The sequence below is a fragment of the Trachymyrmex cornetzi genome, unplaced genomic scaffold (genome assembly GCF_001594075.2).
Source record: "Trachymyrmex cornetzi isolate Tcor2-1 unplaced genomic scaffold, Tcor1.1 scaffold309, whole genome shotgun sequence".
NCBI classification, from domain to species: domain Eukaryota; kingdom Metazoa; phylum Arthropoda; class Insecta; order Hymenoptera; family Formicidae; genus Trachymyrmex; species Trachymyrmex cornetzi.
The window spans coordinates 557,676-572,103 of record NW_017297786.1 but is presented as its reverse complement, the minus strand read 5'-3'; the positions used below and the strand labels follow the sequence as shown (position 1 = coordinate 572,103).

General features: G+C 42.7%; 1 protein-coding gene across 3 annotated transcripts in view; it reads left to right on the top strand.

Annotated features, from left to right (window-relative positions):
- The first annotated feature begins 6 nt into the window (after positions 1–6).
- Positions 7–14,428, top strand: part of LOC108762591 (protein groucho-1) — a 73,361-nt gene continuing 58,939 nt past the window's right edge. For all 3 annotated transcript variants that reach the window (XM_018509650.1, XM_018509652.1, XM_018509649.1), the window contains exon 1: positions 7–297. In XM_018509650.1, coding sequence (XP_018365152.1) covers positions 238–297 — 60 coding nt within the window. In that variant the 5' untranslated portion in view covers positions 7–237. The remainder of the gene's footprint in view (positions 298–14,428) is intronic.

The following is a 14,428-nucleotide window of genomic DNA, read 5'->3' as shown; positions in this document are numbered from 1 at the left end:
CCCCCCTCGAAAACGTCGTTTACTACTGTTAACGGTTGTTGCTGTTGTGCCGTTTGTTGTTGTTATTGTTCCTCCCCGACGGGGGAGCAACTCAGTCGGAATAAGTGTGCCGCGTGTGACATGACGCTTCTCAACTGAAGGAGTTTCCGGCTTTCTCAACGTCTCTCGCCGGAGTCAGGGCGCGAGATACGTCGTACAGATATTGCCACGCATCGAGCGGGAAACCACGCAGGAAGGATGTATCCCAGCGCCGGAATCAACGCAGCCGCCGTGGCCGCCGCCGCTGCCAGGCATCCGGTGAGTAGCGATTATCAATAACATAACGTAATAATAATAACAGTACTAATATTGTTTATTTGTATCCCCTCCCGAACCCCCTTTCTCCCTCCCCCCAGTATTGGCGATGGTATTTTCGGCGAGGGGATAAACTGCGTAAACCGCAATTGTGTAACCATTAAATAGCTATCGGATTTAATCGATGTAAATTCTCAGGCCGAATAAATTAGGCTGAATGCGGTGCTTCGGGATACGCTTCCCCCGCCGGAATGCGGCCGATAACGGTGTCGACGACACGAGACGGTGATATATTTCGCGGTTGCGAACTAGCGATCGTATCTCTGCTCGTCGCTTCCATTTGCCGGGGTCGGATAGTTAGATGTCGAAAGATCGCGCGACGTCGATAGAGTGTTTTGACTTCTCTCGCTCGCTCAGCGAAATGGCCGCGCTGCTCTCTGTGAGGTCGTCGGGCTCCTTTTTTTCTCTCCCAAGAGACCCGCTGCGGTGCCTTCCGTCTATTTTACAGCACGTTGCATACTTAACGTAGCGCCGCGCCGCGTCGCGATGCGACGCGCCGGCGCGGACCGGCGCGGCGCGCGACAGTCTGATTTACGTCTGTAATTTACATCGTTGTTAACCCTGTTTAACCTGCTCCTCCTTGATCGCGGCCCGTGTTTCTGACGCGCCACTCTTCCTCCCCTCCCGTTCTCTCTCTCTCTCTCTCTCTCTGTCTGTCTATCTCTTTCTCCGTTCTCTTTGCCGTGAAAGAGTAATCACACCGCAGGGTGATTTCTTTCCTGTCAGAGTGCTTAAGCTGTCGCGCTCGATTGCGCTCCCGTTACTCCGACTGCAGCGCGTTTCGCACCTCTCGTAACACGATCCGATGTCATCGACGAATCCAGACGACTTCTCGAGTTTCACCGTGTACACGCGCGAATGCGTGATCTCGATTGACGCCGCGACACGATGTCGACGCATGGCATTCCACGTTCCGTTCACATATCGGGTTTCGGTCGCTCGCGAAAATTTTCATTAACGCGTCGGAGAAATCGTTGTGCATCGATCGTTATATCAGGAAAATCACCATCACTAGGTTTCGAGGTGACGCGACCACGTGGCGTGAGATGCACGTGATGTGATGCACATTGCGAGATATTGCAAATTCAAGTTTGTAAAAGGCGCACTGTTACATCTTATAGAGTCAAATTTACTTAATGTGACAACAAAAAACTCCAACACCGGAGCGAATGAGAGTCAGCGTGGTAATTAATACGCAATCTTAATTCTTCGATCCAAAAATAGAATCTTTATTCCAAAAATAGTACGTTTCAGTTCACTTTGGAACCATCTTCAGCCAAACAAATTTAAAATATAAATCCCTTCATGTCAAGGAAATGGTTATTTTTACATATATTAAAATCAATTTTTTTGCACACTTGGATTTGCACTATAATCGCATATATATTTAATAGCCTTTTCGATTGCAGAGTTTGGATCGATTCAAGGTCCATTAACTCTGAGTGCCATAAACAACTCGTCAAATCAGAAATTTACAGTAGCATGTGACTTTATTAACACATTCACGATAGCATGGGGGCCACTGTTAAGGTTCATGACATACAAAAAAACTTAAGCAGTAAACAAATCCAACGTTTCCTTAGTTTCGTCTTACTGTCGAAGTTTTTTTTGTCTGCATTTAGCTGTATTCAGAATTTCCAGAAAATTGAAATTAGGCAAAAGTTAGAAAAATTGTGAACAATGGTCAGGGAAAAGATGTAGAAAGTTGGTACGAGGAGAATTGATGACAACCTTGTTATTCTATTCTACTGGACTATCATTAATCAAGTATTTTCTACTCAAGGATAGTGATTTAAAGGCTCTGCTCCAAAATTTACGTAGCTGAAAGCCTACAGTGCTCGTAATATAACCATAATTTTTCAACGCTGACAATGAACACAACTAAAGTATGCTACCTGCAGTGCACGTTAGATATGCCTTTAGGACTTATGGTATATCCACACAAACTTGCATAGCTGCATAACCGTGTGCATAAAGAAAATAACATTTTATGTACGACTTTAAAAGAGAAATGCAATTAGATAATTTTCTTTATGTAATATGTTTATGCGGCTATGCAAGTTTGTGTGGATATACCCTCATGACCTTTCAATGTGAGCCCCGTAGTTGTACCGTGACCGACATAGTGATCACGTCCATCCACAAGAAACAATTAGTCCTCTTTCTCCGAAAATGTGTCCGGTATGAACCATGTTAATCGATTTTGAATGGATTCAAATCCTCTGCAGTTGAAACCGCTATACCGATAAATTCAATTTATTAAATATACAACGCGTCACGTGGACGTGCACGTGCTTCTCCATCGCGCTCCGAGAATTCGGCGGTAGGAACGCGGAACAATCGCATTTGCCGTCGTATAGACTTCTCGCGGCCGTGCGAAAAGCGTTTCGCCACAGCACATCGGAGTCGTTGATCCGTGAATCGTGCGAGCAGAGTTGTCCGTGCAGCGGTGGACTCGGCGCTGTCTGTATTTAATGGTCCGGTCGAGATAATGGCGACTTAGTCGTCGCGCACGACTCGCCGTCCACCGCGACTCTCCAGCCCCCTCGGAGTCGTCGTTGCGTAGTCCCGTCACGTTCACGCCGTTTCTCGGTTTTCTTTCCCGCTCGACTGTATATAACGTTTCTCCGACCATTACACAGGATATTAACGCCTTTTCTTTCGGTTTCGCCGCGACGCAACTCTCTCGTTAAAAAAACACGAAGCACCCGGCGCGCAATTAATGCTGTGGACAAACAATTTTTTCGCTACTCGCTAATCCAGTCAGTTAGTCGAACGTGACTTGAACGTGACTCATAGAAAAAGATATATATTGTACGCATTTACCGGTCATTGTGAGTGACAATCGCTGTGACGCGCGAGACAAGAGTCAAACGTCACTTTGTGTCGGTGTCGTTAGCCTGAGAAAAGGAGCCTAACGATCAGTGTAATGAGAGCCCCAGGAAAAGGCTCGACTCTAATAATAATAGTAATAATGGGCGGTGCATCAGTTATGATCATATATATATAACATGTAGAAAAGTTGCCTAAAAGGATCGGGCTAAGTATTGTTGTATGTAGATTGTCATCGGTAGATTTGAAATACATCCGGAGAATACACATTGAAAATTTTTCTCGGTCTAAATTTATCTATTGTTTTTGAATTATCTCATCAAAAGTTAAGTATTAATCGATGTCGATTTATGCTCTTACTTAGCGATATATTTGATTCGCTCAGCTCATTTCGGTTCTTTCTGTTGAATATTACGATTTATACACGTTTTTTTAAAAAATGCCAAAACTCAAAAAATTATTATAAATTGCCAGAAAAGGAGAAATATTTTTCAACTTGACGGAAAGGTATCGACTAATCAACTCTAATATCAGCGAAAACTTCTTGATATAATCGAATCTTTTTTGTCATTTTGGTTTCATAATCTTTAACCTTTAAGGATAGTCACAGCACTACACGTATGGTTACTTGAAAAATTTTATTAAAAGAAAATAAAAGATATTGCCCAGAAGTCTTAAAATTCATCAATTTTACATTTTTCTGTTTCGTAAGAATATAAACTAATGTAAATTTAATTCCATACTACTAAAAAATAAAATTTTTTTTAGATGTTCTGTTTTTTTTTAGAGAGAGAGAGATGAGTATTTCATCTACCTACTACTTAGAAATTAAGAAACCACTCTTTTTGTGATAATTTTGACAATTTTCAGTTTTTGATGTTCACGTCATTGATAACTATAATCTGAAAATTCTGTTTTTTTAATTGTGTCACTTTTGAAATAAAGGAACGACGTATTATTTGTGTTCAATTCTGAACTTTATAAGCCCTTTCCATATTTAACAAGCATTTTTCTTCGTATTGGGAGTATGTATCCATCCCTAAAATAGTTTTCACGTATACTACACCCTATGTAGTCGAACAACATGAAACTGGCGAGTAGGGACGAAGGGAAGTGCGGTGATCCGTAACTCCGCGGGAAAGGCTGGATAGACGGACGGTGCGAAGTGCTGACGTTAGTTAGCAGGGTACACGTTGCGAACGTCAACTGGCAGACGGGCGTCGTTACGTATACACCCGTACACACGCGCGTATTAGAGAGACCGGACCTCGCCGGCGGGTTTACTACCTCCTGTAAACTGCACGGCGCACCGTTTGCGCAGGACCCCCAATTCGGTAAATATTGATACTTTTAATCGGTCTGTTTGCACCGACACGCTGTTCAAACGCGTCCGAATGTGCACAGCTGAAAAAACGCGGTGCAACCGGTCGCGGGTTCCTTCCCTTGGTCTTCGTCTTCTTCATGGTTCAATTTCTCCTCGTCGAGATGCGACACGTCGGGACCTCTTTATTAGCAATATGTTAATCTCTGATTGCGCAAGATCGATTGATACAAGAGACTGCGCGTAGGAAGCACCCAGAGAAAGGTTTCTTCAACTTTTAAAGAAATGTTTCTTTGCTATAAAAATTTCTTTGATTTGAACGTCGTTTCTTTGATTTAAACATTATTTTTTGGAATCAAATAAAATTTATTTGATTTAAAGAAATTATATTCAAATCAAAGAAATTTTTTCTTTAACCGTATAGCAAAGAAACATTTCTTTGAATTGTCAAAACTTTTTTCTGAATATACCTGTGTTTTACACTCGTATGAAGTTAGAGCCTCTGACTTAAAAAGAATTAACTTCCTATAGCTCAATTTATTGCTCATGCACACACATTTCGAATTCTCGTCAAAACGTCATTAAAAAACCAATTTTAGGAGTTTAATTTCATACTAATTTCCCAACTACTCAAATTAGGTCGAAAAGTCTTAGGCCTAGTTTTTTAATTACCTAACTTGCGATAACTTGTGGTTCAGACTTAACCTTATTTCACTTGATGATAATGGCAAAATTATGTTTTTCTAGCTAGGTTAATCACTAAACTAATAGTTTTGTAGTGGTAACTTTAAAAGTTAACGTAAAAATTCCTTTATCTATGATTATCACTAAACTAATAGTTTTGTAGTGGAAACTTTAAATGTTATTCACTACAAAACTATCAGTTTAGTGATAATCGTAGATAAAAGAATGTTTACGTTATTATTAGGTTGACCCTGAAAGTTAACTAGCGAATGAAAAACCGGGCATTAATCGATAGATCAATTTTTGACCGTGTTCGTCCGGATATATACTCGATTCTCAAAGTGTCAATCACGCAATTTTAAAAGCCATCTAGTAAATGTTGAAAATTTGAATTTTTTCGATAAACACAGATACTTACCGCAACAGAGGTTAATTAAATCTGAATTCGCATTCGTGCGATTCATCGATATCCGGTGATAGTGATATACGCAACGTTGAAATCCGACTCGGCGAAATTACAGGTCGAGGCCGCCTGCGATAAATGTGTGACGCGATGCGGATATTCGAAGCGGAGCTGTGGGCAGAGGGCCTCAGGTTCTGGACCGATTCGATCTGGCTTGTCCCATCCCGTCCTGGTAATTGCTCGCATTAAAATCGGAGATCGTACGCGTACGCGCGGTGAATCGCGCGGCGTTACGCTTCGCCGCGCCGCGCCGCGCGCGCGTATCGCTCGGAAATATGGAATCACGGTGATATCTTGAGCGTCACGTCGTCCATTATGCCGATGCGGCCAGTAAATTTCACGCATTATACTCCCATTATACGTTTCCTGGCCGAGCCGGATCGCGATCTCGTGCTCTCGTCCGACGTAATTACACGGTGCTGCGCCGCCGAATGGATGGAGGAACTCCGCGGCGAGATATCGTATGTATGCGCGCCGCGCGTTCCGTCTTTATATACGTGTATTACACGCGTGTGTGTGTGTGTGGTGAGCAGCGACGGTTTTAATTTCCACTTTCCTTACCTACGCTTTCTCCTTTCCGTGGCGGTTTTATCGCCCAACGGAACGCGCATCTACCGACGCTAACGCGTAACGCGCGAGGCGTTTACCGATTTTATCGCGAGACGTCTGTATTTACTTTTAGATACAATTACACGTTAATGCGCGGCGACCGGCGTAGGAAGCGGTTTCGCGTGATACACGCAATCGATGACGGGTCGAGTGAGAGATACCCTTCTCCCTCTCTTCTCTCCCCCGTTATGATCAACATACTCGATATATGACGGGCGATCCATCCCGTGCCTTTTTGTTTCGTGTTGTTCCGTTTCTTTGCTCAACGATATACTTTACGACGTAATAAATAATAATCGCTGCCGCTTATGCGCGATTAAGCGCTGATGACCGAGGAAAAAGAATATAAAAAGTACATGTTATGATGATTAAATATCACGCTGGGCTGTGTAATTAGCCGATTGCCGCAATGTATTCGCTAGAAAAGTCTGACGCGACAAAATTCCGTCACAAGTGTTTCGCGTGAACGGAAGGTGAACAGATGGCAGGTACTGGCTTTGCAAATATTCCTTCCCTCTACCTGCCGAAATAATCTCCGTGGTATTACAATAATCGTACACGAGAGCTTCTCCGAAACCCTCGTGATGTCGTAAATTGGTCCGCTAGGAGTTCGGAGGAGGGTGGATGAGAGAGAGAGAGAGAGAGAGAGAGAGCTTTACCTATAGATTTCACTGATTATTTCCAATTCTCCTGTGGCTACCTTTCCGAACCCTTAAACTGCTGAATGGACCCGGATCGTCGTCGTCGCGTTTCATTCTGACCTGAGGACAAGTTTTTACCTGTACCGCTGTGAGATACAATTTCATCGCTTTAATTCGATAAGTTTTTCTATTTAAACATGATCTTTCTCTGTAAAAATTTCATTTTAAGGAAGAGCTCATTTCACACTTGTATTTGAAAGGATATCCGTTGTAATTTTTGGCCAGGATACGACTTGCACATTCGATATACCTGAATCCAAGCAGAAAAAGAGAAGAAAGAAACTCCGGAGGTAGCTTCGCGAGGTCCCTGCGGGCCTATTCGTACAGAAGACTGGCACTAATTGGCATTAGACCTGGCGGTTTGTCATGTTGTCTCCCTACTTGTTTTTTCCTTTTCTCATTTTTTTCGCTTCCCGTTGTTTCCAATGTTGCACAGTACGTCAAAGAGTGCCTCTGAGATTCTTGTTTCGTAATCACGTGTCTTTTACCATTGTCCCTTTTTCTTTTTTTTCTGATTTTTACGTAATAAAAAGTTTAGATTTTCCTCTGGATAAATTACTGAGATTAAAAGATTGATGGCATTCACCAAAAAGAGCATTAATGTGTACTAATTTCATTCAATGTGGATAATGAACAATGATTCAAGGAGAATCGTATACTTATTATCAACAATATCTTGTGCTTATCCTCGCATAGAAAATATGTTAAATATGAAATCTTATTATCATCATTAAGCCTGTTTCCTGTACTTTTTTTTCATGGTTAATTTTTATTCTTTCTCAATGATATCGTCGAGAATGATCATTATTTATTGCAACTTTTCAATCCTTAGCATTACGTATTTTTAGAACTGAGTCTGAATTTAAAATCATCGAAGCTAAATCTGCTTGAATTTATTACAGAATTAATATTTTATCTGTCTTTTTTTTTTTCAACTAATATTTTATCTGTCTTTTCTTCGAATTTATTTTGCCTTAATTTATAAATTAAATATTTGTACCAAGGAAAAATAGAGTCATAATTTTCTAAGAACGTGCGGTAAAGTTTCTAAGGAAGCGCGCGACAGGTTGACTTGTATCACTAGCTGTTATAGTTATCCATTATTATCGACGTCTTGTGACCTCTCGGTTCGATTTCTCAACGGATGGGAATACGAGAGCGTGTATAAGAGGGAAGGGAAGAGGTCGTGACCGTGCGACGACACCATCGTTTCTCCCTACGGCCAATCATCTTACAACCCGGACGAATGGGGAATCGGCACGTAAACGCCAACGGAATTATTCACCGCTAATGGGAAGATGAATGCCATGGATAAATTTGAGGCCGGCACTACTACCTGGTCATTAGACGTTCGCTACGGATTACGTCGGAATAATCGAGTTTATTAACAAACGCATCTCTCTCTCTCTCGACGTGATGCTTTTCCGAAATGCGAACCGTGTCGAATGGCAAATAACGAGGATTCGCCTTTGTTACGAATCTAAACAAGCCTGAAAAATTACAAAACGATCGGAAAAGGACTTTTTACGAATCAAATGTCGAGGACTTTTCGAGTATATTGTCCGCAATCCCTGCGAGAGTTCATAATTGAAATAAACTTTGTCGGTTGATTTCATGAGAATGGCGCGGGGAATTAGTGGTACCATTTTCAGGGACGTTAACGTGAAGCTCGGACGTAAATCGCGTCGAGTGTATAATGAATAACGGTATGAGAACCCTATTATACCGACGATCAAACGACCCTTACGTATCTTCTCCCCTGTCACGTAACACATGAGTGGACGAACATCCCTATTATTTTCCACGAGATCGTCCGTGACCACCCTGATCGTCGTGGGCTCCCTCTTCGTGATCGCCCGTAATTTTTCGGCGCAAGCAAGGCGCTTGCCTCGACCCCTCGAGGACTTCTGGGCGTTAAGCTGAATTAACATAAGAGAGTGTGTGCAAACACGGAGAGAGTCGGTGGAGGGCGAGGTGGAAGGCAGCGGGAGAAATAGTCGGGAGGAGGAGGAGACAGAGGGAGAAGCGAACGGAAGGAGGAGAGGGAACACGATGGGAACACGTGTCCCACACGGAGATAGTTAATTACTCGTTTGTGCTGCGCTGGGTCGGAGTCATCTGGAAGAGAGACGGTGGCGGCTCGGGCCGGGTATCGCGCGGCGTGGATGAAGAAAGAAGAGAGTATCGAAGGGAACGGGAGAGAATATACGCATTATACGCGCGGATGGGAGAGAACGAGACGATGCATTCCTGTTTCATCAGACCGTTGTTGAGACCTATGCTTGTCACGCAAGTGGGGTGGGCGGTTGTGGTGGCTGCGCGCGAGGGGGAAGACGAAAAACGAGGATGAGGTTAATGATATACACGCCGGCTACCGTATACTACCGTATACTACCTCGAGCTCGTCCTCGGTTACCATCTTTTCGTCTTTTTCCTTTTTCTTTTCCTCATCGCACTCCCGCGCTTCTTACTTTCTCTGCTTAAGACCTCTTATGGATACACTGCGACTTCTCGTATTTTACATAATTGAGATAATACAACCGGCGTAATGTCCTAAAAACGCCAGCGTTTCTCTGGCGCGTTTTTAAGACGGAAATAGTAGACGCTTGTATAAAAATGTTTTTTAAAAAAGTGATAACCCCGCGGCTAAAAGATGAGTAACGGTATTTTTTTTTTTTTTTTTGTTGAGACGCTAAGAAATAGTGAGGAAGTAGTTCTATGATGCTACGTGTAGAGTTCTATTTCAGGTATCGCGCAGATAAAATAGAAGGATAAAATCAGGGTCTTAGTCGGGATCTACATTAGTTGTAGCTTGTTCGCCAGATAAAGGCTGGCTCTATGCTCTTAAAAACGCCCGGTCGACTGTCGAGAGATAGCTTCGATAATGGCTCGACAACTCGGAGACACGAGGGAGACATTCTTTTCTCCACCCCATTCCGCCGCTTCGCGTTCGTTTCGTTTTTCGACTCGTAGCCGATCGTCGGAGCGAAGAAACGAGTCCCGCGACAATTCTCTCTCTCTCTCTCTCTCCACCAGGCTCTGTTGGCATAGAAAAACAACTAATACGAAACGGACGTTTGGAGCACATGGAATCGAACGCAGTTGGCTCATGAGTGGTCCGTTCCATTGTCGTTCCCGTGCGAATAAAAGGAAACATTTACTTTTTACGATCGGATAACGTATGGTATCATAGTACTTTTGCATTTTTTCCACTGCCGTAAAATATAGATAAATATCTCTTATCACTAAAACTCTTCCTTTATCCATATACTGCAGTCGTAATATCAAATTATACTCAATTTGAGAATTTTTTCAATCATTTCCATAGGTCGCCATTGTTCCTACTCAATATAATGTTAATTTAATTAAAACAATGGGATTAACGATTTAATTCCAGAAAATGTATTAAATTTTACTCAAATTTAGTTTATTATTTACTAAGTGAGTTAATATGGACATTGTTTACATTGAAGTTAACTACAGAAATAAATCGATTATATTTTGATACATGTGGAAGTTGAAATGTTATTTAACTTAAGAGATTTGAATGCCATTGTTTCTCTGATAACTAATAGTGTAGATTTTTTTCCCTGCAATCTGTACATTCTCTTCGAAACTCTTTTATCCCCTCGTTTTTATCGAGAATCACCGATTGTCATTTTCAATTTGCCCGGCGCGGCGCGGCGCGGGTTATGACGTTATGACTCAGCGTGATCGCGCATTTATGATCCGCAAAACGGATGGTTGGGGGCGCTGACGAGAGCGGCGCCGATTAGAATCGCAATTTAGATGCTCTCGAGTGATGTGGCCGCGTGCTCGGATTTCATTGCCTCGATGCACCCTCCCTCACGTCGTCGCACGAGGGGGAGGACAACAACAAGGGGTGCCGTTCGTCCTTTACCCTTAGCCTTCCACTTTCCCGATTGTCGGCGTGGGTAACGAGATTATCGTGAAAGGGAGTAGTAAGAGAATGGCGACTGTCCTCGTCCTTAGAAATTTCATTTTGACGTTACTGGCTGCGTCGTGATGCGTCGTAAAAAAGATGAAGGGGCCGAAAGGGAGGGGAGAAAAGAGCGGCAGTATCGGTCCCGGGAGATCGAAAGGGACGGGCATTGTCGCGAGTGTCGAAAGCGAGAGAGGTTGATAGGTAGGTACGATCAGAGAGAGCCCCTCTTTTTCGCCTGACTCCTGCTCCGGCGTTCAGTTTGGCGGTAATTATAACATATTCCCTCGATCTCTCCCCTTAATCCCAAGGGAAACGACCCTCGTGTTACAGATTCCCCATTGAGTATCGCGCGACGCCCTCAAGGACCGTTGATGCCGCAAAAGGCTCGATGCTATCGATAAAAAGAAAAGCACATCATTCCACGATCGTCAAGTCGTTATTAAAAGTTTCCAGAGAAGGTACAGAGATATTAAACTTGTGGCATTACTTATTTCATTGTCTTCGCATTTTGCACACGTTTCGTGAAATAACTGTCCCGATGTTGAACGAACTGTTTTGCAGGTGCTGATAAAATCACTTTATAAAAAATTTGGAGAGAATGAGAGAGAGAGAGAGAGGAGAGAGAGAGAGAGAGAGAGAGAGAGAGAGAGAGAGAGAGAGAGAGAGAGAGAGAGGGGGGGAGGGAGGGAGAGAGAGAGAGAGACTGATGAGCGTTTTACGTAAGGGTGAGTTGCTCTGTCGGGAAGAGCTCGTAAAAGGGCGTCACCGTGAAGGCAGGGGGTAGAGACGAGAGGGTGAGAACGGGGTTTATGACTGTAACAGATTAGGTGACCGAACTGCCAGGGTGGCTCCCGCCGTGCTTCCTATTATCGCCGAAGCTTTTGTAACGCCGTCGCTTTTGTTGATACCCCCTGTTCTCGCTTCCACTGGCAACGAAGCGTACCAGACGGTGAAAGAGAGACGAAGAGATAGGAGTGAACGAGGAGAGTGAATGGGCTGTTCCAGGGAGTTGGGAGAGACGACGCGACGGTAGCGGGCCACGACAGTTGGCCGATATTTGAACTCCCTTTGTGTCGTTAAAGTACCACGCGCGGGGCTCATTCGCGCAGAGTTCGACGGAGTTTTCTCGTCGCGCTTTTATTCATTGTCATAGTTTTTCTTTTCGCTCCCTTCCTCCTTCTCCTCCACTCGCTATCTCGTTTCCTCTTTCAACGAGATTGAGCTCCATGGTCGAGGGATAGGAAGCGCTGAGAAAGAAAAGACATGAATCTCCCCCTCTTTCTCTTTCTCTCTCTTCCAGATTCAACCAGTAATTACCTGGTCTACTCAGAACGGCCGAATCATAACTCTCGACCCTTTGTTTGCCCGCGGCTTCTGTTCGCTTAATCTTTATTCCTGCCGTTTTTCGTGTGCTCTTTTTTTTCTCCAACGTTCCTCGTTCTCTCGTCCGTCTGTTATCTAGTGTTTCACCTCGAACCTGTCACGTCTAATATTTCTTTTTATGGCGCGTAGTATCCGCCAAGTACATGGTACAACAACAGCGGTTCTTAACCTTTTGACTTGTGATGTACACGCCCATTAAATCATTACAGTTGAAGATCCGAAGTGCGTTGTTTGGGGTTTTTTTGCGTATTCTCTTTATTCCTTGCACACTGACAAATTTATTATCACTGCTGTACGGGTACAGTAATTTCGTGACTCGTTACATTCGTATACTTCATTCTATTCTGTTGTGGAAATACGTGTAATATGATTTCTTGCATAATAGTGGTCTAAGGGAATATCCAACTCTGAGAGAGAGAACGGTCACTTTACATTTGCCAACGGCAAAACGGAGTCTATAAACGTCAGCGTCCGCATGTTATTAAGTTAAGTCTTCTGCGCAGCGATCTCTAGCGTGCACAGCTGGTTGTCGTCGTCATCGTCGTCGTGATCGTGGTTACCGCGTCGTGTGCATGCATGCGAGATGCCATGCAAAGCATTCGTGTAAATACGCTTGAGAGAGAGAGAGAGAGAGAGAGGCGAGCGAAGAGGGACTACACATACAGATACGAGAAGAAAGACGGAGGGTAGGTACATTTATTCATGTATCAGCGGCGTGGCAGTGTGACGTTATTTCACGAGAGCGCCGATCGTATCACCTTAATTGCTCGACGGGTTAAACTGCCGCGCGGTCGCCTCTTATCGAGCAATCTGCTCGAATGCATGGCCTGGCCTGCCAGTGCAGTGTCGGGATCAGGCGAATCGTGCGTACACGTGTCAGGTGCTTTCAGCTCGCTTCGCATCATCGTGGGTTTGTGCTATGGACATACATAGCTATGGGCGGATTGACGCACATAAAAGAACGCATTGTAGACGCATTGCCGGCAGATAGGCGCCGACACCGTTACTGCCTTCTCTCGTGAAATAGCGTTTTAACGCGATGGTTTTATTAGCCGCTCTACATACACTCTTTACTTCTCGCGAGGTAAATTTAAGTAAATGGCCTGGCAAGTTATACGAGATGTGATTATACGTTAACTGTATAAGGCCTGATTTTTCATTTGCTGATTAACTTGTGATTAGGCTTAACCTGACGGTAATATGAAAATTGTATTTTTTTATCTATTGTTAATTATCAAACTGATGGTTTTGCAGTGAATAATATTTAAAATTTAAAGTTTAAATTTACTACTACAAAATTAGTTTAGTGATGAATTATAGCTAGAAAAACACAATTTTTACATTAACATTAATTTAAGTGAGGGTAAGTTTAAACCACACGTTAACCTCTTGAGAGGTACTGGCACATATATGTACACATATTTGGTTTTACTTGATGTTTGACGTTGAAATAAGTCAAATTTTCGTTTGCACATTTTTAGTTACAAAGTTATTAACAATTTAAAGTTTCGAGGATAGTCGACTCAAATAGATCGGTCCAAATGACAGTTATTATAAATACTAAAAATGCATGAATCTTTTTCTGGCATGAATCGATAGGTTTTTATCTGCATATTTCGAAACAAATCAATTTTTCGTCTGCATATCTTCAGTTAGAAAATTATTAATTTAGTTACAGTTTCGGGGACGTTTGACTCAGATAGGTTCAAATTGTAACTATACTCCAATGTGGTGATTTTAAGTATAGTAACTGCGATTTGAGCTATTTATTCTCAGTAGACCATCCTTTAAATTTAAATTGTTAATGATTTTAACTAAAGTTGTGCAATTGACTTGTTTTACCATGTACAAAGGAAATCGATTTAGACTAATTAAATCTAATTTTTTCACATGGCTAGGGTGAAATTAGCCTTCCAAAATTGTTTTTTGAATAACTTTTTTGACAGAAGCATACAAATAAAAATTTGAAATGTGCCAACGATGAGCAACCGAATGAGTTATAAAAAGTTAATTTTTTTCAAAAGTTGAGGGGCCAACTTTACACAAGTCACTCTGAGTTTTTTTGTTCAGTCCAATTTTTTTTTACTGTGTTAGAACACAGTCAAAATTTTACTCAAATTTTTTGGCACAAATTT